This window comes from Manis javanica, chromosome 2 (assembly GCF_040802235.1).
Source record: "Manis javanica isolate MJ-LG chromosome 2, MJ_LKY, whole genome shotgun sequence".
NCBI classification, from domain to species: Eukaryota; Metazoa; Chordata; class Mammalia; order Pholidota; family Manidae; genus Manis; species Manis javanica.
In genome coordinates this window covers 51,612,788-51,639,073 of record NC_133157.1, presented here as the reverse complement: position 1 = coordinate 51,639,073, position 26,286 = coordinate 51,612,788, and the positions used below count along the sequence as shown (strand labels likewise).

Below are 26,286 nucleotides of genomic sequence, written 5' to 3'. Positions count from 1 at the left end.
TTCTTTAATATCTTACTACCTAATTTAGCTCGCTTATGCTGTTATATACACTGTCTGGAGATTCTTTTCTTCTCTCCCTTCTTATTCCTCCTCCTCCATTCTTTATATGTTGGTTGTTTTATTCTGTGCTGTTTCATGTTTCCTTTAACTGCTTTATGTGGGTGGTTGATTTTATTTTTTGCCTTTAGTTAGTATTTGGTTGGTCTGCTTTCTTTGCTGTGATTTTATTTTCTCTGGTGACATCTGTTTAGTCTTAGGAGTGCTCCGGTCTAGAACAGTCCCTCTAAAATACCCTGTAGAGGTGGTTTGTGGGAGGCAAATTCCCTCAACTTTTGCTTGTCTGGGAATTGTTTAATCCCTCCTTCATATTTAAATGATAGTCATGCTGGATACAGTATTCTTGGTTCAAGGCCCTTCTGTTTCATTGCATTAAATATATCATGCCATTCTCTTCTGTCCTGTAAGGTTTCTGTTGAGAAGTCTGATGATAGCCTGATGGGTTTTCCTTCGTAGGTGACCTTTTTCTTCTCTCTAGTTGACTTTAAAACTCTGTCCTTGTCCTTGTCCTTGTCCTTGATTTTTGCCATTTTAATTATTATGTGTCTTGGTGTTGTCCTCCTTGGGTCCTTTCTTTTGGGAGTTCTGTGTACTTCCATGGTCCTATCGATTATTTCCTCCCCCAGTTTGGGGAAGTTTTCAGCAATTATTTCTTCAAAGACGCTTTCTATCCCTTTTTCTCTCTTCTTCTTCTTCTGGTACCCCTATAATGCAGGTATTGTTCCTTTTGGATTCATCATACAGTTCTCTTAATATTGTTTCATTCCTGGAGATCCTTTTATCTCTCTCTGTGTTAGCTTCTATGCGTTCCTGTTCTCTGGTTTCTATTCCATCAGTGGCCTCTTGCATCATATTCATTCTGCTTATAAATCCTTCCAGAGATTGTTTCACTTCTGTAATTTCCCTGCAGACGTCATCCCTTAGCTCTTGTATATTTTTCTGCAGCTCTGTCAGCATGTTTATGATTTTTGTTTTGAATTCTTTTTCAGAAAGAGTGGTTAGGTCTATCTCCTTCTCAGGTGTTGACTCTGATTTTGTTCTGTCTCAGATTCTGCCTTTTCATGGCGATAGAGATAGTTTGCAGAGTTGGCAAGAGTGATGGCTGGGAGAATGTCCCTTCTTGTTGGTTTGTGACCTTCCTCTCCTGGGAGAACAGCAACCTCTAGTGACTTGTGCTGGGCAGCTGCATGCAGATGGGGCTTCTGATTCTTGCCCAGCCACTGTGGAGTTTAGCTCTGTGATTGCTGTGGGCGTGGCCTGCCTCAGGCTGCTGCTCCAATATGGTGGAGCCGTGTTGGAGGAGAAACGGCCAGGCTGTTTATCTCTGTGAGGGATCTCTTAGGTGCACTGCTGCCCAGGGGGTTAGGGTGCCCTCAGTTCCCCGGGATTCCCAGCTGCTGGGCTATGTGTCCCGGGATGCTTCTGTCCAGCGGTGGGGTCCCTGTCCCTTTAAGACTTTCAAAAAGCACTCGCTTTTCTTTGTCCCTGGGGCGCTGGCTGTGGGGACCACTCAGAGTTCTTACTGTCCTGTTTCCCTAGTTTCCAGCACCCCATGCACGCACTGTGTCTGTGCTCTGGTGTGGATGGCTAGAGCTGGGTGTTTAGCAGTCCTGGACTCCCTCTCCCTCCCTGCTTCGACTCCTCTTCTCCCACCAGGAGCTGGGGTGAAGGAAGCTCAGGTCCCGCTGGGCCGCGGCTTGTATCTTACCCCCTTCGCGAGGCGCTGGGTTCTCACGGTGTAGATGTAGTCTGGCTGTTGTTCTGTGTCTTCTGGTCTCTCTTTTAGGAAGAGTTGTCTTTGTTGTATTTTCAAAAATATGTATGGTTTTGGGAGGAGATTCTGCTGCTATCCTCATGCTGCCATCTTGGCTCCACCCCTCCTGAGTTGGATTTTTCAGGGCAGATAGGAATTTAGCAAAAGTGTGTGAACCTTCCTATTACCTACAAATAGCTAATCTACTTCTGTTTGTCAAACATTGTGCATATTGTATTTTATTCTTTGTCCACCAAATTATTATTTCATACACAATCATAATTACTCAAATATCTAGTTTCTCTAGGCTTTCCCAAATCAGTCTTCAGATTAAATGTAATTTGGAAATTCTTATACTGTGTATATTTTACTACGTTGTGGCTGTGGTTGGAACATCATTTTTTTTCCCTGTAAATAATAGATTATGTAACAAAACTGTATACCATTATGTATTATAAAATGAAATGTTTGATTTTATTTTGATAGATTTGAAGTATTTTCAAAGACTTTAAAAAAAAGTGTAAATAGTATTTTTGGATATAAAGCAACCTGTAGTTGCTTTAGAAGAGAGAGCCCATAAAATATGATTGAACTGTAATTTAAAAAAAGTTACCAGCATATCAGCACTTGGTTATGTTATTTTATTAAACATAGTATGATGGAAGGTCATTTCTCTGTTATTTGAATGAACATAATTATACTTCTTTACTGTGTAGGAATCACATTATTTACCCTTAAGAAAATGGCAGGATTATTTCAGCCCCTTTTATTTGAAAGTATTTGCTTTTTTAGGTGGATTGAAAACTTTACTAACTCATTTTGAGATATCTTTTTAATATATCCATCTTTTGTGTGTCTTATTGAGATTTAGGTCAAATTAAAACTTGAACTTAACTTTACAAAGAAAATAAGTATGCCAAAGAAAATAAGTGTGCCATCTTAAAAAACTGCATTCTAAATTTTAAGCACAGTAGATCAAAGTACATCTTATTTAAACAAATGCTCTGGAAAAGAAGTCTCAATTATTTCTCTCCCAAACTTTCTTAAAATAGTCCCTCAATATAAACTGTGAGGTTTAGCTTTATTAGTTCTCAGTACAAAATGTGAGATTTAGCTTTATTATATTAAAGAAAGACGAAGTATTTATTTTTAAATTTTAATGATTTTGCCTTCAAATTATGGAAATTCTTCTTTGGGGACAGCTTTATTTGAATTGCATGTGACATTATTTTTATTTCTTAAGGGTATGATTAAAAGTTTCATGGATGTCTACCAGCTTGCAAGCACTAGAATTGCTACATTAGAGAAGGAAATAACATCTCATCGAAGTCACATTGCAACCTTGAAATCAGAACTTCATACAGCTTGTTTACGTGAAAATGAAAGTTTACAATCAGTAAGTCCTACAATATTTTTTTCTTCTCTGGATCTTGGGGTCACATTTACTCTCATGCTTTTATTGCTTATAAGATCACTCACCAATATATGTAATTTAGGGTAAATGATCAATGAAGCAACAAAATTAGTAGCGTGGAGAAAATTTTGAAGGAAGAAAGGCAATTAACTTTTCCATTGTATCATGTATAAAGATATGCATATTATTATCAATGCTAAAACACTACATCAAGATTCCTTTGTGTTTGCAGTGCAGCTGACAGTTGGATTTGGCAGTATGCATAGTTAAAGCTTGCAACTGTCTGAAGATTCAGTGTGTCCCATTAAGACAGAATATTATTAATTATGTGTATAACCAAAATGGTAATTAGAACATGTGATTATTCTCTGTAGAAAACTAGACTTATCCATAATACATGCCTAGCTGAAGATGCATGTTGTGATTCATCGTTATGATTAAAATTCAGTTTCAGTAGTCATTTTATGTCTTAAAATTTTAGCCCATGATGAAACTTCAGCTCATTTAAGACTAAACCGAATTTGCTACATTTGAAACATGTGTGTGAGGGGTATCATAAAATGAATATATTTGTGACATACAGGAATAAAATAAACATTTAAACTGTTTTTCTCAAATGGCAGATGTATCAACAGTGAGATTCAGAAGGTCACCAATAGTTGGAATGTCTTCCTTTTTGATTTGATTATAATAGATCAGGGTGACTAGTAGGTAAAGACAGTATCATTTAGCCATTCAGCTGTTGACCCATTTCAAATGATGCACCCAACAGTGAAGGAGTAATATTACCATTAAAACAAATAGATGCGTGGTGGTGGTTTTGTTCTTCAGCTCCTTCAGGTCTTATCTCAAGTGGCACCATCCTAATGAAACCTCTATGACCATGGAAAAACTGACCACCAGCTCCTGCTTGCCCCCACCTCCTTGCACTGGCCTTATATTACCTACCCTACCATCCATCTTTCTTGCTTTTTTTCACAATAACTCTTACCATCAGTTGACACGTATTGCGTTTTATTTGCTTATTGTGTCTTTGCTCCCTACCCTCGTGATGTGTAAGTTCAATAAAGGCAAGCCATTCTGGGCATTGTCTTCACTGCTGTGTAGGCGCCCTAGTGCCAGAGCAGCCTGGCTCATGGTATGTGCTCAGCAATGTTTACTGAAGGAAAAATACCAGTACTATATCCAATAAATGACCAAACCAGCTATTTGGGACCTGAGATGTGGAGGTCAATTTTTTTTTAAATTTTGGTATCATTAATCTACAATTACATAAGCAACATTATGTTTACTAGACTCCCCCCATCATCAAGTCCCTCCCACATACCCCATTACAGTTACTGTCCATCAGTGAAGTAAGATGCTGTAGAATCACTACTTGTCTTCTCTGTGTTGTATGGCCCTCCCCATGCCCCCCTCCTACATTATGTCTGCTAATAATAATGCCCCCTTTTTCCCCTTATCCCTCCCTTTCCACACACCCTCCAAAGTCCCTTTCCTTTTTGTAATCACTAGACCATTCTTGGGTTCTGTGAGTCTGCTGCTGTTTTGTTCCTTCAGTTTTTTTCTTTGTTCTTCTACTCCACAGATGAGTGAAATCATCTGATACTCCTCTTTTCCTGCCTGGCTTATTTCACTGAGGATAATACCCTCTAGCTCCATCCGTGTTGTTGCAAATGGTAGGATTTCTTTTCTTTTTATGGCTGAATAATATTCCATTGTGTATATGTACCACATCTTCTTTATCCATTCATCTACTGATGGACACTTAGGTCGCTTTCATTTCTTGGCTATTATAAATAGTGCTGTAATAAACATAGGGGTGCATATGTCTTTTTCAAATTGGGCTGCCGATTCTTAGGGTAAATTCCTACAAGTGGAATTCCTGGGTCAAATGGTATTTCTATTTTGAGTTTTTTGGGGAACCTCAATACTGCTTTCTACAATGGTTGAACCTTCCCACCAGCAGTGTAGGAAGGTTCCCCTTTCTCCACATCCTCGCCAACATTTGTTGTTATTTGTCTTTTGGATAGTGGCCATCCTTACTGGTGTGAGGTGATATGTCATTGTGGTTTTAATTTGCATTTCTCTGATGATTAGCGATGTGGGGCATCTTTTCATGTGTCTGTTGGCCATCCGAATTTCTTCTTTGGAGAAGTATCTGTTCAGATTCTGTGCCCATTTTTTAATTGAATTATTTCCTTTTTGTTTGTTGAGGTGCGTGAGCTCTTTATATATTTTGGATGTCAACCCTTTATTGGATATGTCATTTATAAATGTCTTCTCCCATACTGTAGGATGCCTTTTGTTCTGTTGATGGTGTCCTCTCTTGTAGAGAAGCTTTTCAGCTTGATATAGTCACACTTGTTCGTTTTTCCTTTTGTTTCCCTTGCCTGGGGAGATATGTTCATGGAGAAGTTGCTCATGTTTATGTCCAGGAGATTTTTGCCTATATTTTTTTCTAAGAGTTTTATGATTTCATAACTTACATTCAGTTCTGTGTTCCATTTTGAATTTACTTTTGTGTATGGGGTTAGACAATGATGCAGTTTCATTCTTTTACATGTAGCTGTCCAGTTTTGCCAACACTAGCTGTTGAAGAGGCTGTCATTTCCCCATTGTATATCCATGAATCCTTTAACATATATTAATTGACCGTATATGTTTGGGTTAATATCTGGACTATCTATTCTGTTCCACTGGTCTGTGGGTCTGTTTTGTGCCAGTACCAAATTGTCTTGATTACTGTGGCTTTGTAGTAGAGCTTGAAATTGGGAAGCGAGATACCCCCCGCTTTATTCTTCTTTTCAGGATTGCTTTGACTATTCGGGGTCTTTTGTAGTTCCATATGAATTTTAGAACTATTTCTTCCAATTCATTGAAGAATGCTGTTGGTATTTTGATAGCTATTGCATTAAATCTGTAGATTGCTTTGGGCAAGATGACCATTTTGACAATATTAATTCTTCCTAGCCAAGTGCATGGGATGAGTTTCCATGTGTTAGTGTCCTCTTTAATTTCTCTTAGGAGTGTCTTGTAGTTTTCAGGGTATAGGTCTTTCACTTCTTTGGTTGGGTTTATTCCTATTTTGATGCAATTGTGAGTGGAAATGTTTTCCTGATTTCTCTTCTGCTAGTTCATCATTAGTGTATAGGAAAGCCACAGGTTTCTGTGTATTAATTTTGTATCCTGCAACTTTGTTGAATTCAGATATTAGTTCTAGTAGTTTTGGAGTGGATTCTTCAGGGTTTATAAAGTACAATATCATGTCATCTGCAAATAGTGACAGTTTGACTTCTTCTTTACCAATCTAGATGCCTTGTATTTCTTTGTTTTGTCTGATTGCTGTGGCTAGGACCTCCAGTACTATGTTGAATAACAGTAGGTGGAGTGGGCATCCTTGTTTTGTTCCCGATCTTAGGTGAAAAGCTTTCAGCTTCTGGCTGTTAGGTATGATGTTGGCTGTGGGTTTGTCATATATGGCCTTTATTATGTTGAGGTACTTGCCCCCTGTACCCATTTTGTCGAGAGTTTTTATCATGAGTGGATGTTGAATTTTGTCAAATGCTTTTTCAGCATCTATGGAGATGATCATGTGGTTTTTGTCTTTCCTTTTGTCTATGTGGTAGATGATGTTGATGGATTTTCAAATGTTGTACCACCCTTTCATCCCTGGAATGAATCCTATTTGATCATGGTGTATGATCCTTTTGATGAATTTTTGTATTCTGTTTGCTAATATTTTGTTGAGTATTTTTGCTTCTAATTTCTTCAGGGATATTGGTCTGTAATTTTCTCTTTTTTGTGGTGTTTTTGCCTGGTTTTGTTATTAGAGTGATGCCACCTTCATGGAATGAGTTTGGAAGTATTCCCTCCTCTTCTATTTTTTGGATAACTTTAAGGAGAATGGGTATTATGTCTTCTCTAAATGTCTGATAAAATCCAGCAGTGAATCCATCTAGTCCAGGAGTTTTGTTCTTGGGCAGTTTTTTGATTACCGCTTCAATTTCATTGCTGGTATTGGTCTATTTAGATTTTCTGTTTCTTCCTGGGACAGTCTTGGGAGATTGTATTTTTCTAGGAAGTTATCCATTTCTTCTTGGTTATCCAGTTTTTTAGCATTTAGATTTTAATAGTATTCTCTAATAAGTCTTTGTATTTCTATGGAGTCCATCATGATTTTTCCATTCTCATTTCTGATTCTGTTGATGTATGTAGATTCTCTTTTTCTCTTAATAAGTCTGGCTAGGGGTTTATCTATTTTGTTTATTTTTTCAAAGAACTAGCTCTTGTTTTCATTGATTTTTTTCTCTTGTTTAATTCTTTTCAATTTTATTTATTTCTTCTCTGATCTTTATTAAGTCCCTCCTTCTGCTGCCTTTGGCCCTCATTTGTTCTTCTTTTTCCCATTTCACTAATTGTGAACTTAGACTATTCATTTGGGATTGTTCTTCCTTTTTTAAATAGGCCCAGATTGCTACATGCTTTCCTCTTAGAACTGTTTTCACTGTGTCCCACAGAAGTTGGGGCTTTGTGCTGTTGTTGTCATTTGTCTCCATATATTGCCTGATCTCTGTTTTTATTTGGTCACTGATCCATTGATTATTTAGGAGCGTGTTGTTAAGCCTCCATGTGTTTGTGATCCTTTTTGTTTTCTTTGTACAATTAATTTCTAGTTTTATGCCTTTGTGGTCTGAGAAGTTGGTTGGTAGAATTTCAGTCTTTTTGAATTTACTGAGGCTCTTTTTGTAACCTAGTATGTGGTCTATTCTGGAGAATGTTCCATGTGCACTTGAGAAGAATGTGTATCCTGCCTTTTGGGTGTAGAGTTCTGTAGATGTCTATTAGGTCCATCTATTCTACTGTGTTGTTCAGTGCCTCTGTGTCCTTACTTATTTTCTGTCTGGTGGATCTGTCCTTTGGAGTATGTGGTGTGTTGAAGTCTCCTAAAATGAATGCATTGCATTCTATTTCCTCCTTTAGTTCTGATAGTATTTGTTTCACATATGCTGGTGCTCCTGTGTTGGGTGCATATATATTTATAATGGTTATATCCTCTTGTTGGACTGAGCCCTTTATCATTATGTAATGTCCTTCTTTATCTCTTGTTACTTCCTTCGTTTTGAAGTCTATTTTGTCTGATACTAGTACTGCAACACCTGCTTTCTTCTCCCTATTGTTTGCATGAAATATGTTTTTCCATTCCTTTACTTTTAGTCTTTGTATGTCTTTGGGTTTGAAGTGAGTCTCTTCTAAGCAGCATATATATGGGTCTTGCTTTTTATCCATTCTCTTACTCTGTGTCTTTTTATTAGTGCATTAAGTTCATTTACATTTAGGGTGATTATTGAAAGATATGTACTTATTGCCATTGCAGGCTTTGGATTCATGTTTACCAAAGGTTCAAGGGTAGCTTCTTTACTATCTAACCGTCTATCTTAACTCTCCTATTAAGCTATTATAAACACAGTGTGATCATTTTTTTTCTATCCTTTCTTATTCTTCCTCATCCATTCTTTATATGTTAAGTGTTTTATTCTGTACTCTTTTGTGTTTCCTTTGACTGCTTTTGTGGATAGTTGATTTTATTTTTTCCCTTTAGTTAGTATGTGGTTGGTCTGTTTTATTTGCTGTGAGTTTATTTTCTCTGGTGACATCTATTTAGCCTTAGGAGTGCTTCCATCTAGAGCAGTCCCTCTAAATTACCCTGTAGACGTGGTTTATTGGAGGCAGATTCGCTCAACTTTTGCCTGTCTAGTAATTGTTTAATCCCTCCTTCAAATTTAAATGATAGTCATGCTGGATACAGTATTCTTGGTTCAAGAACCTTCTATTTCATTGCATTAAATATTTCATGCCAGACTTCCGAGGTGGCTCGGCACCAGCCTCATGTGCCAACAAAAACAACTTGTATGTCCTCACCAGTGTCTGATGATGAACAGAGAGATGGCGGCGTGAGTAGAGCAGTGGAAATCTCCTCCCAAAAACACATAGAGCTATGAAAATATAACAAAGAAAACTCTTCCTAAAATAGAGACCAGAGGACACAAGACAACATCCAGACCACATCCACACCTGCAAAAACCCAGCGCCTTGTGAAGGGGGAGAGGAAGGCCACAAACCAACAAGAAGGGAAGCTCTTCCACCGGTCACGAGTACCAGCTCTGCAAACTATCTCTATCACCATGAAAAGGCAAAACTACAGGCAGACAAGATCACAGAGACAACACCTGAGAAGGAGACAGACCTAACCAGTCCTCCTGAAAAAGAATTCAAAATAAAAATCATGAACATGCTGACAGAGATGCAGAGAAAAATGCAAGAGCAATGGGATGAGATGCAGAGAAAAATGCAAGAGCAATGGGATGAAGTCCGGAGGGAGATCACAGATGTCAGGAAGGAGATCACAGAAGTGAAACAATCCCTGGAGGGATTTATAAGAAGAATGGATAAGATGCAAGAGGCCATTGAAGGAATAGAAGCCAGAGAGCAGGAACGTATAGAAGCTGACATAGAGAGAGATAAAAGGATCTCCAGGAATGAAAAAACACTAAGAGAACTATGTGACCAATCCAAAAAGAATAATATTCGTATTATAGGGGTACCAGAAGAAGAAGAAAGAGGAAAAGGGATAGAAAGTCTCTTTGAAGAAATAATTGCTGAAAACTTCCCCAAACTGGGGGAGGAAATAATCGAACAGACCATGGAATTACACAGAACCCCCAACAGAAAGGATCCAAGGAGGACAACACCAAGACACATAGTAATTAAAATGGCAAGGATCAAGGACAAGGAAAGAGTTTTAAAGGCAGCTAGAGAGAAAAAGGTCACCTATAAAGGAAAACCCATCAGGCTAACATCAGACTTCTTGACAGAAACCCTACAGGCCAGAAGAGAATGGCATGATATACTTAATGCAATGAAACAGAAGCGCCTTGAACCAAGGATACTGTATCCAGCACGACTATCATTTAAATATGATGGTGGGATTAAACAATTCCCAGACAAGCAAAAGCTTAGGGAATTTGCTTCCCACAATCCACCTCTACAGGGACTGCTCTAGATGGGAGCACTCCTAAAAAGAGCACAGAACAAAACACATAATGTATGAAGAATGGAGGAGGAGGAATAAGAAGGGAGAGAAGAAAAGAATCTCCAGACAGTGTATATAACAGCTCAAAAAGCGAGCTAAGTTAGGCAGTAAGATGCTAAAGAAGCTAACCTTGAACCTTTCGTAACCACGAATCTAAAGCCTGCAATGACAATAAGTACATATCTCTCAATAGTCACCCTAAATGTAAATGGACTTAATGCACCAATCAAAAGACACAGAGTAATAGAATGGATAAAAAAGCAAGACCCATCTATATGCTGCTTACAAGAAACTCACCTTAAACCCAAAGACAAGCACAGACTAAAAGCCAAGGGATGGAAAAACATATTTCAGGCAAACAACAGTGAGAAGAAATCAGGGGTTGCAGTATTAATATCAGACAAAATAGACTTCAAAACAAAGAAAATAACAAGAGATAAAGAAGGATACTACATAATGATAAAGGGCTCAGTCCAACAAGAGGATATAACCATTCTAAATATATATGCACCCAATACAGGAGCACCAGCATATGTGAAGCAAATACTAACAGAACTAAAGAGGGTAATAGAATGCAATGCATTCATTTTAGGAGACTTCAACACACCACTCACCCCAAAGGATAGATCCACCAGGCAGAAAATAAGTAAGGACACACAGGCACTGAACAACACACTAGAACAGATGGACATAATAGACATCTATAGAACTCTACATCCAAAAGCAACAGGATATACATTCTTCTCAAGTGCACATGGAACATTCTCCAGAATAGACCACATACTAGCTCACAAAAAGAGCCTCAGTAAATTCCAAAATACTGAAATTCTACCAACCAATTTTTCAGACCACAAAGATATAAAAGTAGAAATAAATTTTACAAAGAAAACAAAAAGGCTCACAAACACATGGAGGCTTAACAACATGCTACTAAATAATCAATGGATCAATGAACAAATCAAAATAGAGATCAAGGAATATATAGAAACAAATGACAACAACAACACAAAGCCCCAACTTCTGTGGGATGCAGCGAAAGCAGTCTTAAGAGGAAAGTATATAGTAATCCAGGCACACTTGAAGAAGGAAGAACAATCCCAAATGAATAGTCTAACATCACAATTATCGAAACTGGAAAAAGAACAACAAATGAGGCCTAAAGTCAGCAGAAGGAGGAATATAATAAAGATCAGAGAAGAAATAAACAAAATTGAGAAGAATAAAACAATAGCAAAAATCAACGAAACCAAGAGCTGGTTCTTTGAGAAAAATAAACAAAATAGATAAGCCTCTGGCCAAACTTATTAAGAGAAAAAGAGAATCAACACAAATCAACATAATCAGAAATGAGAATGGAAAAATCACGACAGACTCCACAGAAATACAAAGAATTATTAAAGACTCCTATGAAAACCTATATGCCAACAAGCTGGAAAACCTAGAAGAAATGGACAACTTCCTAGAAAAATACAACCTCCCAAGACTGACCAAGGAAGAAACACAAAAGTTAAACAAACCAATTACGAGCAAAGACATTGAAACGGTAATCAAAAAACTAAACTACCGAAGAACAAAGCACCAGGGCCGGACGGATTTACCTCGGAATTTTATTAGACACACAGAGAAGACATAATACCCATTCTCCTTAAAGTTTTCCAAAAAGCAGAAGAGGAGGGAATACTCCCAAACTCACTCTATGAAGCCAACATCACCCTAATACCAAAACCAGGGAAAGACCCCACCAAAAAAGAAAATTACAGACCAATATCCCTGATGAATGTAGATGCAAAAATACTTAATAAAATATTAGCAACCGAATTCAAAAGTATATCAAAAGGATCATACACCATGACCAAGTGGGATTCATCCCAGGGATGCAAGGATGGTACAACATTTGAAAATCCATCAACATCATCCACCACATTAACAAAAAGAAAGACAAAAACCACATGATCATCTCCATAGATGCTGAAAAAGCATTCAACAAAATTCAACATCCATTCATGATAAAAACTCTCAGCAAAATGGGAATAGAGGGCAAGTACCTCAACATAATAAAGGCCATATATGATAAACCCACAGCCAGCATTATACTGAACAGCGAGAAGCTGAAAGCATTTCCTCTGAGATTTGAACCAAGACAGGGATGCCCACTCTCCCCACTGTTATTTAACATAGTACTGTAGGTCCTAGCCATGGCAATCAGACAAAACAAAGAAATATGAGTCATCCAGATTGGTAAAGAAGAAGTTAAACTGTCACTATCTGCAGATGATATGATACTGTACATAAAAAACCCTAAAGACTCCACTCCAAAACTACTAGAACTGATATTGGAATACAGCAAAGTTGCAGGATACAAAATTAACACACAGAAATCTCTAGCTTTCCTATACACTAACAATGAACCAATAGAAAGAGAAATCAGGAAAACAATTCCATTCACCATTGCATCAAAAAGAATAAAATACCTAGGAATAAAACTAACCAAAGAAGTGAAAGACTTATACTCTGAAAACTACAAGTCACTCTTAAGAGAAATTAAAGGGGACACTAATAAATGGAAACTCATCCCATGCTCATGGCTAGGAAGAATTAATATCGTCAAAATGGCCATCCTGCCCAAAGCAATATACAGATTTGATGCAATCCCTCTCAAATTACCAGCAACATTCTTCAATGAATTGGAAAAAATAATTCAAAAATTCATATGGAAACACCAAAGACCCCGAATAGCCAAAGCAATCCTGAAAAAGAAGAATAAAGTAGGGGGGATCTCACTCCCCAACTTCAAGCTCTACTACAAAGCCATAGTAATCAAGACAATTTGGTACTGGCACAAGAACAGAGCCACAGACCAGTGGAACAGATTAGAGACCCCAGAAATTAACCCAAACATATATGGTCAATTAATATTTGATAAAGGAGCCATGGACATACAATGGCAAAATGACAGTCTCTTCAACAGATGGTGCTGGCAAAACTGGACAGCTACATGTAGGAGAATGAAACTGGACCATTGTCTAACCCCATATACAAAGGTAAACTCAAAATGGATCAAAGACCTGAATGTAAGTCATGAAACCATTAAACTCTTGGAAAAAAACATAGGCAAAAACCTCTTAGACATAAACATGAGTGATCTCTTCTTGAACATATCTCCCCGGGCAAGGAAAACAACAGCAAAAATGAGCAAGTGGGACTACATTAAGCTGAAAAGCTTCTGTACAGCGAAAGACACCATCAATAGAACAAAAAGGAACCCTACAGTATGGGAGAATATATTTGAAAATGACAGATCCGATAAAGGCTTGACGTCCAGAATATATAAAGAGCTCACACACCTCAACAAACAAAAAACAAATAACCCAATTAAAAAATGGGCAGAGGAACTGAACAGACAGTTCTCCAAAAAAGAAATACAGATGGCCAAGAGACACATGAAAAGATGCTCCACATCACTAATTATCAGAGAAATGCAAATTAAAACTACAATGAGGTATCACCTCATACCAGTAAGGATAGCTGCCATCCAAAAGACAAACAACAACAAATGTTGGCGAGGCTGTGGAGAAAGGGGAACCCTCCTACACTGCTGGTGGGAATGTAAATTAGTTCAACCATTGTGGAAAGCAGTATGGAGGTTCATCAAAATGCTCAAAACAGACCTACCAGTTGACCCAGGAATTCCACTCCTAGGAATTTACCCTAGGAACACAGCAATCAAATATGAGAAAGACAGATGCACCCCTATGTTTATCACGGCACTATTTACAATAGCCAAGAATTGGAAGCAACCTAAATGTCCATCGGTAGATGAATGGATAAAGAAGATGTGGTACATATAAACAATGGAATACTACGCAGCCATAAGAAGTGGAAAAATCCAACCATTTGCAGCAACATGGATGGAGCTGGAGAGTATTATGCTCAGTGAAATAAGCCAAGCGGAGAAAGAGAAATACCGAATGATTTCACTCATCTGAGGAGTATAAGAACAAAGGAAAAACTGACGGAACAAAACAGCAGCAGAATTACAGAATCCAAAAATGGACTAACAGGTACCAAAGGGAAAGGGACTGGGGAGGATGGGTGGGCAGGGAGGGATAAGAGGGGGGGAAGAAGAAGGGAGGTATTAAGTTTAGCATGCATGGTGGGGGAGGGAGAAAGGGGAAGGTGGGCTGCACAACACAGAGTGGACAAGTAGTGATTCTAAAACATTTTGCTAAGCTGATGGACAGTAACCGTAATGTGGTTGTTAGGGGGGACCTGATATAGGGGAGAGCATAGTGAACATATTATTCTTCATGTAAGTGTAGATTAAAGATTAAAAAAAAAATAAAGAAAGAAAGAAAAGGGGGATTACTCCTTGATAGGATAAAACTATTGGTAAATCAAAGATCAACGCATGCTTTAAATATCCTTAATGTTGATCACTTAAAGTGTGTCAGATGATCAGCTATGGAGGTACTCTTTTCTGATAATATTCCTTTCTCTTAATTAAAAAAAAAAAGCAGTTCCTGTGTGCCAACCTCCAATGAGTTCTGCACGGTGGTATAGAGGCCATGTCAAAGTGTGGGCAAAAGGTCTGTTTGTTTCTATGCAGAAGATCAAGGCCTAGCTTGGATACCCAGAAAATGAACTAAGATACGATATGAGGAGGAGCTTCCGGCATCAGCACTCTCTGGAGGACTTGTGCCAGGGGGATGATCATCAAAAAGCCTCCACAGGGATCTGGGCGATGCTGCGGTTGTGGCTGCATCCACCCCACCGTTTCCTGGACTTGCCATTGGAATGACGAGCAAGATGTCTAGGCTGGCATGTGCATACAGTGAGACAACGAATTTGACTGGATCTGTACTGTTGGAACTCAACCAGGAGTTGGGAGGGGTGCAAGTTGTAGCACTCCAAAATCTTATGACTATAGACTATCTATGGTTAAAAGAACATATGGTATGTGAACAGATCCCAGAAATGGGCTGCTTTAATTTGTCTGATTTCTCTCAGACTGTTTAAGTACAGTTGGACAATATGCATCATATCATAGACAAATTTTCACAAATGCCTAGGGTGCCTAAATGGTTTTCTTGGCTTCACTGGAGATGGATGGTAATTATAGATTTGCTTTGTTTATGTCACCGTATTCCTATTATGTTAATATGTGTGTGCAAATTAGTTAGTAGTTTAAAACCTATACATACTTAAGGTACTCTACAAGAAGATATGTCAAAGAAATAATCAATCCTCCCATGTTTTCTTCCATATGCTACCTCTATAGCTTTTCTTCTTCCTTCCTAATTACAACCCTTAAATAGAATTCGTGCCTCATATCGAATTTACCGAGTATGATAATTCATCCAGGTCGTAAAGATACCTCGAGACAAGTGCTGAGCATAGAAGCCACAGGGCATAAATCTGCAAAGAAGTAAAAAGCTAAGCTTTTCAAACAATATGGCTTCTCTCTCACTTACCAACTTTACATTTCCCTGTATGGCCCCGGAAGATGACTGGTTAGCCAGAGACGGGTAAGATTCCTCAAGGGAGGAACTACCTAAGACAGGCACAGTCTCATGGGGGGCCATCAGGTGAGAAACTGGGGATCAACAGAGGTGAGGCTCAGAACCTCACCCCCCCTGCTTTGAGAGAAATCTTCTGCATCCGTGGATGTTTTGCTGCCCTTGTCTAGCTTGAATTAATAATTAGTCCATAGGCACACACCTGATCATCTACATTTGCCCTCTTACAGCACTAAACTATGTTTTCTACCTTTATCTTGCATCTACCTACCACTTCAGCATTTTATTAAAAATAAAAATAATAATAATAATAAAGGGAGAAATGTGGGATCAACATATAAATCAAGTATAAAAATCAAACGAATATTCATATTTGACCTGATTGTTTATAGTTCATAATGCGTGATCAAAACCGAAAGTTTCTGTGATGAATGCCCTTGTACTGTTCACCATGTAAGAATTTATTCACTATGTAAGAATTCGTTCACCATGTAAGAACTTGTTCGTTATGCTTCAGAAGATTGGAGACTGACGAGAATTAGGCTTGAGATGGATTAATGATTGTACATTGAGCATTGACCCCGATATACTGAATTTTATTGTTGTTAACAACCATTTGATCAATAAATATGAGAGATGCCCTCTCAAAAAAGAACAATTTCATGCCATTTTCTTCTGTCCTGTAAGGTTTCTTTTGAGAAGTCTGATGATAGCCTGGTAAGTTTTCCTTTGTAGGTGATCTTTTTTCTCTCTCTGGCTGCCTTTAATACTCTGTCCTTGTCTTTGATCTTTGCCATTTTAATGATTATATGTCTTTGTGTTGTCCTCCTTTGGTCCCCTGTTTTGGGAGATCTGTGGACTTCCTTGGTCTGAGCGACTATTTCCTCCCCCAGCTTGGGAAAGTTTTCAGCAATTATTTCTTTAAAGACATTTTCTATCCCTTTATCTCTCTCTTCTTCTTCTGGTACCCCTATAATGTGAATACTGTTCTATTTGGATTCAAACAGTTCTCTTAATGTTCTTACATTCCTGGAGATCCTTTTATCTCTCTCTCCCTCAGCTTCTCTGTATTCCTGTTCTCCGATTTCTATTCCATTAACAGTCTCTTGCACCTCATCCAGTCTGCTCTTAAGTCCTTCCAGAGATTGTTTCATTTCTGTTATGTCCCTCTGGACTTCATCCTTTAGCTCTTGCATATTTCTCTGCAGGTCCATCAGCCTGGTTATGACTTTTATTTTGAATTCTTTTTCAGGAAGATTGGTTATATCTTTCTCATCAGGCCCTCTCTCTGGGGTTGTCTGAGTGATTTCTGACTGGATCAGATTCTTCTGCCTTTTCATGGCTATAGAAGTGATCGTAGGCAGGTTGCACGTGTGTCAGCTGGGAGAACAAGGTCCCTTCCTGCTTGCTGGTGTCCTTGCCCTTCCCCATTGCCTGTGTCAGTTACCCGCAGGCAGGGAGCCGTCTCTTTGATAATCTCCTTTGCTGCTGTGGGCAGAGCATCACTCAAGATAGCCCAGAGCACTGCTTGGATTGGCAGATGAATAGGGTGTTTTCTCCTGTGAGAACGGTGCCCCTTCCTCCTCTCCAGACCTTGCTTCGACTTCCTCTGTCTGTGCTGGGCAACTATATGCTGGCAGCAGCCTCTGGTTCTGTCCTGGTTAGCTGCACCCTGGAAGGAGACTCTGTGTGGTTGCTGTGGGCTGGGCCACTCTTTGGCTGCTCTGCCGCTGTGGCAGGTCAGCCGGTTTGCTTGCAGTGCTGGCCTTGGGGAATGAATACCAGGCTGCTTATTGCCATGAGGCCTTTGTGGCTGGGTTATCCACCAGGGTGTTGGGGCATCTGAAGTTCCTTAGGTTTCCCAGTGTGCTGGGCTGAGTGTGCCGCGATGGTTTTTTCCAGCTGTTAGGCCCTTTTCCCTTTAAGAATTTTAAAAATGCACCACTTTTCTTTTGTCCCAGGGGAGATGGTTGTTAGGACCCACTTGCAGTCTCCATGTCAGATTTTACTTTTTCTCTTTCTAATATCCAGTACACCATGCAATGTGTGTCTGTGGTTCTGGTGCAGATTACTAGGGCTGGTTATTTAGCAGTCCTGTGCTTCCACTCCCTCCCCACTCTGATTCTTTTCCTCCCACCAGTGAGCTGGGGTGGGGGGAGTGCTCGGGTCCTGCCGGGTCGCGGCTTTGTATCTTACCCTTTTCATGAGATGCTGAGTTATTGCAGATGTAGAATGTAGCCTGGCTGTTGTATTGTATCTTCTGCTGTCTCTTTTTGGCGTAGTTTTATTTGTTGTATTTTCAAAAGTATATATGGTTTCGGGAGGAGATTTCTGCCGCTCTACTCACGCTGCCATCTTGAGCCTCCTCCTCTGCTCTGGAGTTCAGTTTTTAAAATGACTTTGTTAATTCTTAATGAGAGAATAGTAAGTTTGACCACTTCCAAGAGATATTAAAATGAAAAGGAAACTTCAAAAACAATTGAATAGGTATTTGGAAATTATTCTAGCCTTTCTCTGACACATAGCTTCTGCAAACTCTGTTATCCTGTTGGTTAATATTACATCATATTGTTTAGGTCGTGTTGGCTTTGTTGGCTCATACTATAGTTTATTGTTTGTTACAGTTATTCATATAAAAAGAATTACTTGTGTTTTAAGAAAGTCCTACTTGATAAAGTGGAATTGTTTTCCCAAGGTTTCAAAACTTTTTTACCAACTAATATATCATGCTACTGATGTCTTAATGGAAGTGTGCTTACTATACCTCACTCTAATAAAATGCTACTTCTCAACCTTTTCTCCTTCTGAGTACATCTGTAGGATATGCTTATCATCTTGTTTGCAAGAGGTGGTTCACCCTGGCCATGATTCTCAAAAGGGTGCATTTGTAATGTGAACATTTCCCCAGCTGGTTCTGAGTGTCCTACCAAGAGAATGCTCCCTCGCCCCTTGTCTCTAGGGCACGCCTGCTCTCCGGTCTCTTCCCTCAATTGAGAAGCCATGGTTTTTTTAACAGTACTAAGTGTCTATAATAGTTTTCAATTTTCAAGACATTTATATATGCATTTTCTAACTCAGACTCCTTAAGAACTCTCTGAGGGAGGTAGAAGATTCTTTATCTCTGTATTTAGTAGATAAGAGGTGATATATTTTGGTAGATAAGAGCATGAGCTTTGGAATTATATCCATTAGAAAAACAATTAAGTGTAAATAACAGAAAACCTGACTAACATGACTTAAGAAAATGCAGAGGTTTTTGTGGGGGTTTTTTCCTCACATAGCAAGAAGTCTAGAAGTAGGTGGTTATTGTGATTAGTTTGGTGGTTCAACATCTCTGTAATTTCTCTACTACCCTCTCATTGTCATAAAACAGCAGACAGCTCTAGGCCTTACAATTACATTCAAATCAGAAGGATGGGATGGCTCAGTAATATCTGTTTTATATTATAATAAAGCCTTGGAATTCTTTTCCTTTAAAAAAAACCCCTGTATCACTCATATTATATGTATATATTTACTTAAATATTTATACATTTTAATGTAAATCTAATAGATATGAAATATATTATATACCTATAAATATACAAATATGCATTTAAATGTTTATATATTTTTAGAAAGGAAAGCCTTCCAAAGAAGCTCCAAACATAATTCCACTTAGATCTCATTAGCTGGAAATGGGTCATATGGCCACTTCTAACCAAATGAGTAAAAGGACAAGGGAAATGGGAATAAATGGGTATTGGGTTAGCCAATTAATGTGTAATAATGTGTGTTAGAGAAGTCAGATACATCTGTATTTAATCCCAATTCTGTCAGTTGCTAATCACGTGGCTGATTAGGGTTTTCATCTGTAAAATGGGGACAATGATACTACTCCTTTAATAGAGATGTTGAGAGGTTTAGTGAGAAATTTTAAAGTACTTTTGCCTTTGCCTCACAGTGACTTGTGCCCCAAAAAGTTAGCTGTTATTTTTGTCAACATTATCTTGATGGAGAGTAATTGGAATGTGCTATAGGAAAAGATTATTTACTAACCTAACATCTTTCTGCTGTAAACCTTGTCATTTTATTCTGCTTCCTGCTGTACTCTTGAGCACGTAACTACACTATCAGTGTGTTCCAATGACTAAGCTCTCTGTCCTTTCTGCAGCTGTCTTTACCCACTTTCATTGACACATTCTTGAAAAGTAGTCTATACTTGCTTCTTTTATATACTCACCTCCTATTTACTCCTGAGCTTCACTGCTGTCTGGCTTGTGAGTCTATCATTCCATGAAACTATTTTCTCAAAAGTCACCAATAATTTTCTGCTTGTTCTATCTATTCATTCCTTTTCATCTTTCTGTAACATATGAAGCTCTTAATGTACCTTCTTTAAATACTCATCTCCTTTGTTTCACGTGTTACCAACTTTTTCATTGTTGGTCTCTGGCCTCTACTTACATGAGCTCTGCCTTCTTTGTATTGTGTTCTTTATCCATTAGTTAAGTACCTCCACTATAGCAGGCATAGTTCTGCTCCTAGGGACATCATGTGAACCAAAGCAGACAATCCTTGCTCTCATGAACTTAAAATTGAATAGTTTAAGTAATTATTTATATGTAATCAGATGAATTAATGTGGAGTTAGTATCTATGATAAGTGCACTGAAAGAAAAGAGCTTAAGTGTATAATGAGTTTTTAAACAAATAAGCTTGCTCTAGACTAAGGTATTGGTAAAACCTTTTCAGGGTCAATAATGCTTGAGTTAATATCTGAAGACTGGATAGGAGTTATCCAGGGATAGAAAGGCATATATACCAGATCAGGAGGAGAGAGTGGGAACATCTACAAAGGCTCTGTGATGGAAAGAAGAAATTGAGAAAGACCAGTGCAGCTGGAAAAGAGCAAAGGCAACAGTAGTCTGAGACAACAATAGTCTAGAGAGAAGGATGGAGGCCAGACTTTGTTTTTGTTTTGAAGTGCAAAGGAAAACTCATTGGAAGACTTTAAAGATGGAGTGACATGCTCAGGTTTACTTTGACTGTAGTGTGAAGAAGCAATTGGATGTGAATAACAGGAGAAAGGTGTGTGTCATGTGTCATTCAATTTCTAGGTTTTTTTCCTCTTGGAAATGGGTCAGTGATCTCATTTACTGAGAGAGAAACAGTGGAACTGGATGGAATATTGAGTTTAGAGTATGTCGAGTTTGAGTATCTTTGAGGTATCCAATTGGAGATGCCAAAAGTCTGCTTGACATGGCATTCAAGGAAGATGCCAACCTGGAGATGTAATTTTTAAGGCATTGCAAAATAGATAGGACTTGAAGCTATTAGCAAAAATGAGACTGTACTGTAGGGACAGTTTACAGAGTAAAAAGGGAGAAAGCCTAGGAATGAAGCCTGAAACCTTGGACATATAATGCTTAAGTAGAATAATGTAAGGATGCAAAGGAGACTGAAGAAATAGGCCAAGAGGTAAGAGAAAAACCAAAAAAGAATGATGTTATGAGAACAGTATTTTAAGAAGGTGAACTTGTCAACAGTGTCTTATGTTCAAGTGAAATGATGATTGAAAATGGCCTTTGGATTTAGTACCAAGTGGAGGAGGCTCTTGGTAACCTTAGCAAAAGCTCTCAGCAAGAGGTGGAGAAATGAGTGGCAGCTGACCAAAAAAAAAAAAAAAAAGACTGAATTTAAACAACTATTTCAAGGATTTAGCTTTTAAGTGGTACACATAGGAGTAGGGTGTTTGGAGGTTTCAGGGAGTTCTGTGTTAAGATGGGAGTGACTTAATCATGTTTCAGTATCTTAAATACAAGCCTCCAGAAGTCTATTTTTGGCCCTGTTCACTCTATTATTCTTTTCTCTAATTTCAATTATCACCTTTTTACTCTCCAGCTTTCTTTTGACTAATGTTTGCATGATGTATCTCTTTTTTTTCCCATCTGTTTCTTTCAAAATATATGTTTTATATTTTCAGTATCTTTCTTGTAAAAAGATAGTTTAGTTGCTTTTATTTACATTTACAATCTCTTTTTTTTACATTACATTACAATCTCTTTTATGTGAGTGATTAGACCACTTACCTTTAATATAATTATTGTCATTTTTGGATTTTTTGTTTACCATATTTTTTGTTTTATGGAAACAAAGATGATAAGATATGATCTCTGTCCTGGTGGGTTCCTCTTCTAGCAAGGGAAACAAACACATAAGCAAATCACAAAAAGAGGCAGGTTTAAAGTCTGCAGGAGCACAGGTGCAAGAAGAGTTTATTCTGCCTAACATTGGCAGGAGGTGTTGAGAAGATGATGCGTCTCTGAAGATGTGTAGCAACTTGACACCTTGTTAAGGGGAGAGAGTAGTCAAAGTTTATGTTTTATTTTGATTTGAGAAATAGGCCTTATGGATAGTACATATGTTTAATGAATTAAATTATACAGAGGGGTTTTTTAGTGTAATAGAAAAGGTACTGTTACATTAACTCCATTCCCTCTTTCATATCTAGCTTACCCAAGATATCTAACTTACCCAAACACCCTATACTCACTGGATCCCAAGACTGCTGGCAACAGTTTCTCCAAACCCTATCTTTATATGTCCCCGATTCTTGAACCATCCAATACCTGTTTTTTACTCTATAATCTGATTTGATTCTGCCTCTGATTGTTTTGCTCTTGTGTTCTTGTTTGGTTTCTCTAGTGTTTGTTATTTTAGCCATTCTCGACACTTATACTAGATCCTCAGATGACAAGCTTTCTCCTGTAATATTCACCCCACCTACCATCACCTCCTTCCCACAGGCCTCATATAAGGCTTTAGAGGCATACAGACCTCAGTGTGTATTCTGAAACTGTCATTAATTATCACACAATACCCCAGCCATCAGTTCCTGTATTTGCAACCCATAGATGAGATTGTTTACACTATAAGTTGTTAGGAGTATTAAACGCAGGGTGTCTGGCATATTAGTACATGCTCAAAAAATATTAGTTCTCTTCCCTACACATAAACTTTTTTTCTGATGGTTAACATACACTTCCTACAGCTAAGTTAAAAGTACAGCTTTAAGAAGTATATGTGTAATCATGAGGAAATCTTATGAGTAGGAAAAAGAACTAAACCCTAAAATTAGTGCTTTTAGCTTAGACTAACTCCACTATTCATGTTAGTTGTTACTATCACTAACTTAATGAACTGAGGACAGTCAGTATATACTCATTACTATCTTTTTCATCCATTTCACTGGATAAAAAACAATATTATTAATCAAAAACTTAATACATCATGGTGGTGTAATGCATAGAAAGAGATTAATCACATTGTGGACAGAAACAGTCATCTTTAAAAAACTTTATCCCTTTTAAGGTGGTATTTTCATTTTTTGTTCAACATACAATAATAATGCTGGAGTTCATCTAAGAGTTTTTATCAATTGTACACTTGCCAGCACTTTAACATTTTCAGTATGTTGGTCTTTGACCTGTTAACTTAAGGCTGTTCTAGAGCTTTTATCTTGAGTAATAGTAACCAGAAAGGGCTTTGAGTGAAAGAGCCTTTTTTGAGTCCCATACAGTCCAGTAGAAAACAGTGAAGCAGTCAGAACCAATTACTTGTGGGTGTTTGGAGACCGCCACTCCCATGGCTGTGAAGAAACACGTGGTATTTCAATCTGGAAAACCCAGAGTGCCAAATCCAAAGACTGCTGTGAGTTAGGATGCTGTGAGCTATTGACTTGCCTCATTTCCACTGTATGTTTCAGCAGTATGTTTGTAATTCTATAGCACTTTATTTAGGAGAAGATAATAAATCACAAATCAGAGGAGCATTCCAGTTAGCATCTTCGCAGGGGATATCTCTGTATCATTGTTCAGATTATGTCAGATTTGATAGTTAGTTGTCAAGTGGTATTATATCATTAATAAAAGTGAAAGGTTTAGATGTTTTGATTCAGTTGAGATAAAAATTAAAAAATGAGAATCCCCTTCCTCTTTTCTCAAATAGTATTTTGTCACATTGGTTTTCATTACATTTTCGTCATGGAAGAAGGATTGTTTGTTAGTGTTGTGTGGATAAATATGCTGACAATTTAAGTAATTTACTCTAGGAAAGTTGTTTTCATAAACTTTCAAATACTTCATCTTGGTTGATTCATGATGTTTGTTATTGAGGTTTTTACACCTTCAAGAAAAAAGGTTTTTTTAAAATGGCCATAAGCCATGAGTTAATTTGTTGAGCGAGGCTGGCTGTACGGTGTGTTCAGTGGTATAAGGTATAGATTCTGGAATCTCTCCTCTGGGTTTTTAATTAGAACTCAATCAGATTAGGATCCACAGCCTCTGATTCCTTGTCTGGTGCTTTCCTATGGGACGGCAATGTGGATCAAGACAAATCTCTACAATCATGGTAATTCAAGTGTAGTAGGGAATACAACTATTATACAAATAATTAAAAAGAATGTTAAAGTGAAATTATAGACTGTTATGAGAGCACACAACTTGAGGACCTAACTTAGGCTTGGGATGCCCTACTTGAGGAACTGAAATCTTAGTTGAAAAATATGAATATTAAGTTGGGGCTAACAGGGAAAGCTTGGGATGCTAGAGGAATGGAAAGGTGTCTGTATGACTGGAGCAGAGTAAGTTAGGAGGAGAACTGTGACAGATGAGACTGGAAGATATAGGAGGCCAGATCAGTGTGGTCTAGAAGCTGTGACCCTCAGCTTTCTGAACTCTCTGAAATGTTTTCCAAAACTACATTGCAACACATCTACCTCCTTTGCTTTATGTATTTACTTTTCCCAACTCCAAATTTCATTTTTTTCTGTTTATTCTCAAAGTCATTGACATTTGATACTATGACAACACTCATTTTACCCTTTTGCTAAATACTGCTTCCTTAGATACTCATGAAATTCTCCCATATTTTTCTATCATGAGCTACAGCTTTGGACTTTGAATCCTAACAGAACTGAATAAGGGAAACAAAAAATATCAAAAGGTAGGACAGACCAGTCAAACATGCAAACATTCTCTGTGATCCTTGACATCCATTTCCAAACTTTGAAAAGTTTCTTGTATTCTAGAAACTCAGGTATTTTTTTCTGTATAGTAAGCAGGGGTCTAGAGGTAATAATGCATATTCCATTAACCCTACACCTCCTTTCTAGCTTTTCAGTTTTTGTATGATGCAGTTTAAGAGGAGCCACTTTCATGATAGATGATATAGTGACTGTTAGGGGTATGATATTATAAATCTTATATTTATATTAACATATAAATGTAATATATTTAATTATATAAATATGTAACATTTACATAATAATACATAAACATTTTATATTTGATATATATTTTATACATAAGTGCAAATATAAAATACATATTTGTATATAATAAATGTATTTATATAGTTCTATTTTTCACCCTTATCTATTATAAGGGTGGGGCAAGAAGTGGCAAGAATGAAAATTTCAAACTGATTATTGTAATCAATTATTAATTGAGTTACAGATGTAATTATGATGTAAATATAGAGGTAATTATGTAGAGTGGCAACAATTAAGTAAGCTTATGAGTATCTGTTCTACTATTTTATTTTTCTTATTAAATTGAATTCTATGAGGGCTTCAAATGCCTGCTAGAATTTCAGAAATCTCTACTTTGACTTTCTGCAAACATCTTAAACTCCCTGAGATCCCGAAGTAAGCATGTTATTCAACTCTACCATTCTCCATTTTTTCCAAATTCTCCATTCCCTACATTTCTGTTTTTTTTTTTTTTATTAAATTATTTTTTATTAAAGGGTAGTTGACACACAGTATTACATTAGTTTCAGGTGTGCAACACAGTGATTCAACATTTATATACATGATAATTCTAGCTACCAGCTATCACCATACAAAGTTGTTACAATATTTTGACTATATTCCTTATGCTATACATTACATCCCGGTTACTTATTTATTTTACAATTGGAAGTGTGTACTTTTTTTTTTTTTTTTTTTTGTGAGGGCATCTCTCCTACTTATTGATCAAATGGTTGTTAACAACAATAAAATTCTGTATAGGGGAGTCAATGCTCAATGCACAATCATTAATCCACCGCAAGCCTAATTTTCATCAGTCTCCAATCTTCTAAAGCATAGCGAACAAGTTCTTACATGGAGAACAAATTCTTACATAGTGAATAAATTCTTACATGGTGAACAGTGCAAGGGCAGTCATCACAGAAACTTTTGGTTTTGCTCATGCATTATGACACAGTTCATATTTTTTTTTTGAGAGGGCATCTCTCATATTTATTGATCAAATGGTTATTAACAACAATAAAATTCTGTATAGGGGGGTCAATGCTCAATGCACAATCATTAATCCATCTCAAGCCTAATTCTCATCAGTCTCCAATCTTCTGAAGCATAACGAACAAGTTCTTACATGGTGAACAAATTCTTACATAGTGAATAAGTT

General features: G+C 37.6%; 1 protein-coding gene across 7 annotated transcripts in view; it reads left to right on the top strand.

Annotated features, from left to right (window-relative positions):
- CCDC171 (coiled-coil domain containing 171) overlaps positions 1-26,286 on the top strand; it is a 353,248-nt gene that overhangs the window by 295,304 nt on the left and 31,658 nt on the right. For 6 of the 7 annotated variants that reach the window (XM_073228479.1, XM_073228476.1, XM_073228477.1 and 3 more), the window contains one exon: positions 3,054-3,206. In XM_073228479.1, the coding sequence (XP_073084580.1) occupies positions 3,054-3,206 (153 nt within the window). Of the gene's footprint in view, positions 1-3,053; positions 3,207-4,812; positions 6,174-26,286 lie in introns of those variants that run through there. The other variant, XM_073228480.1, reaches the window with a different exon arrangement.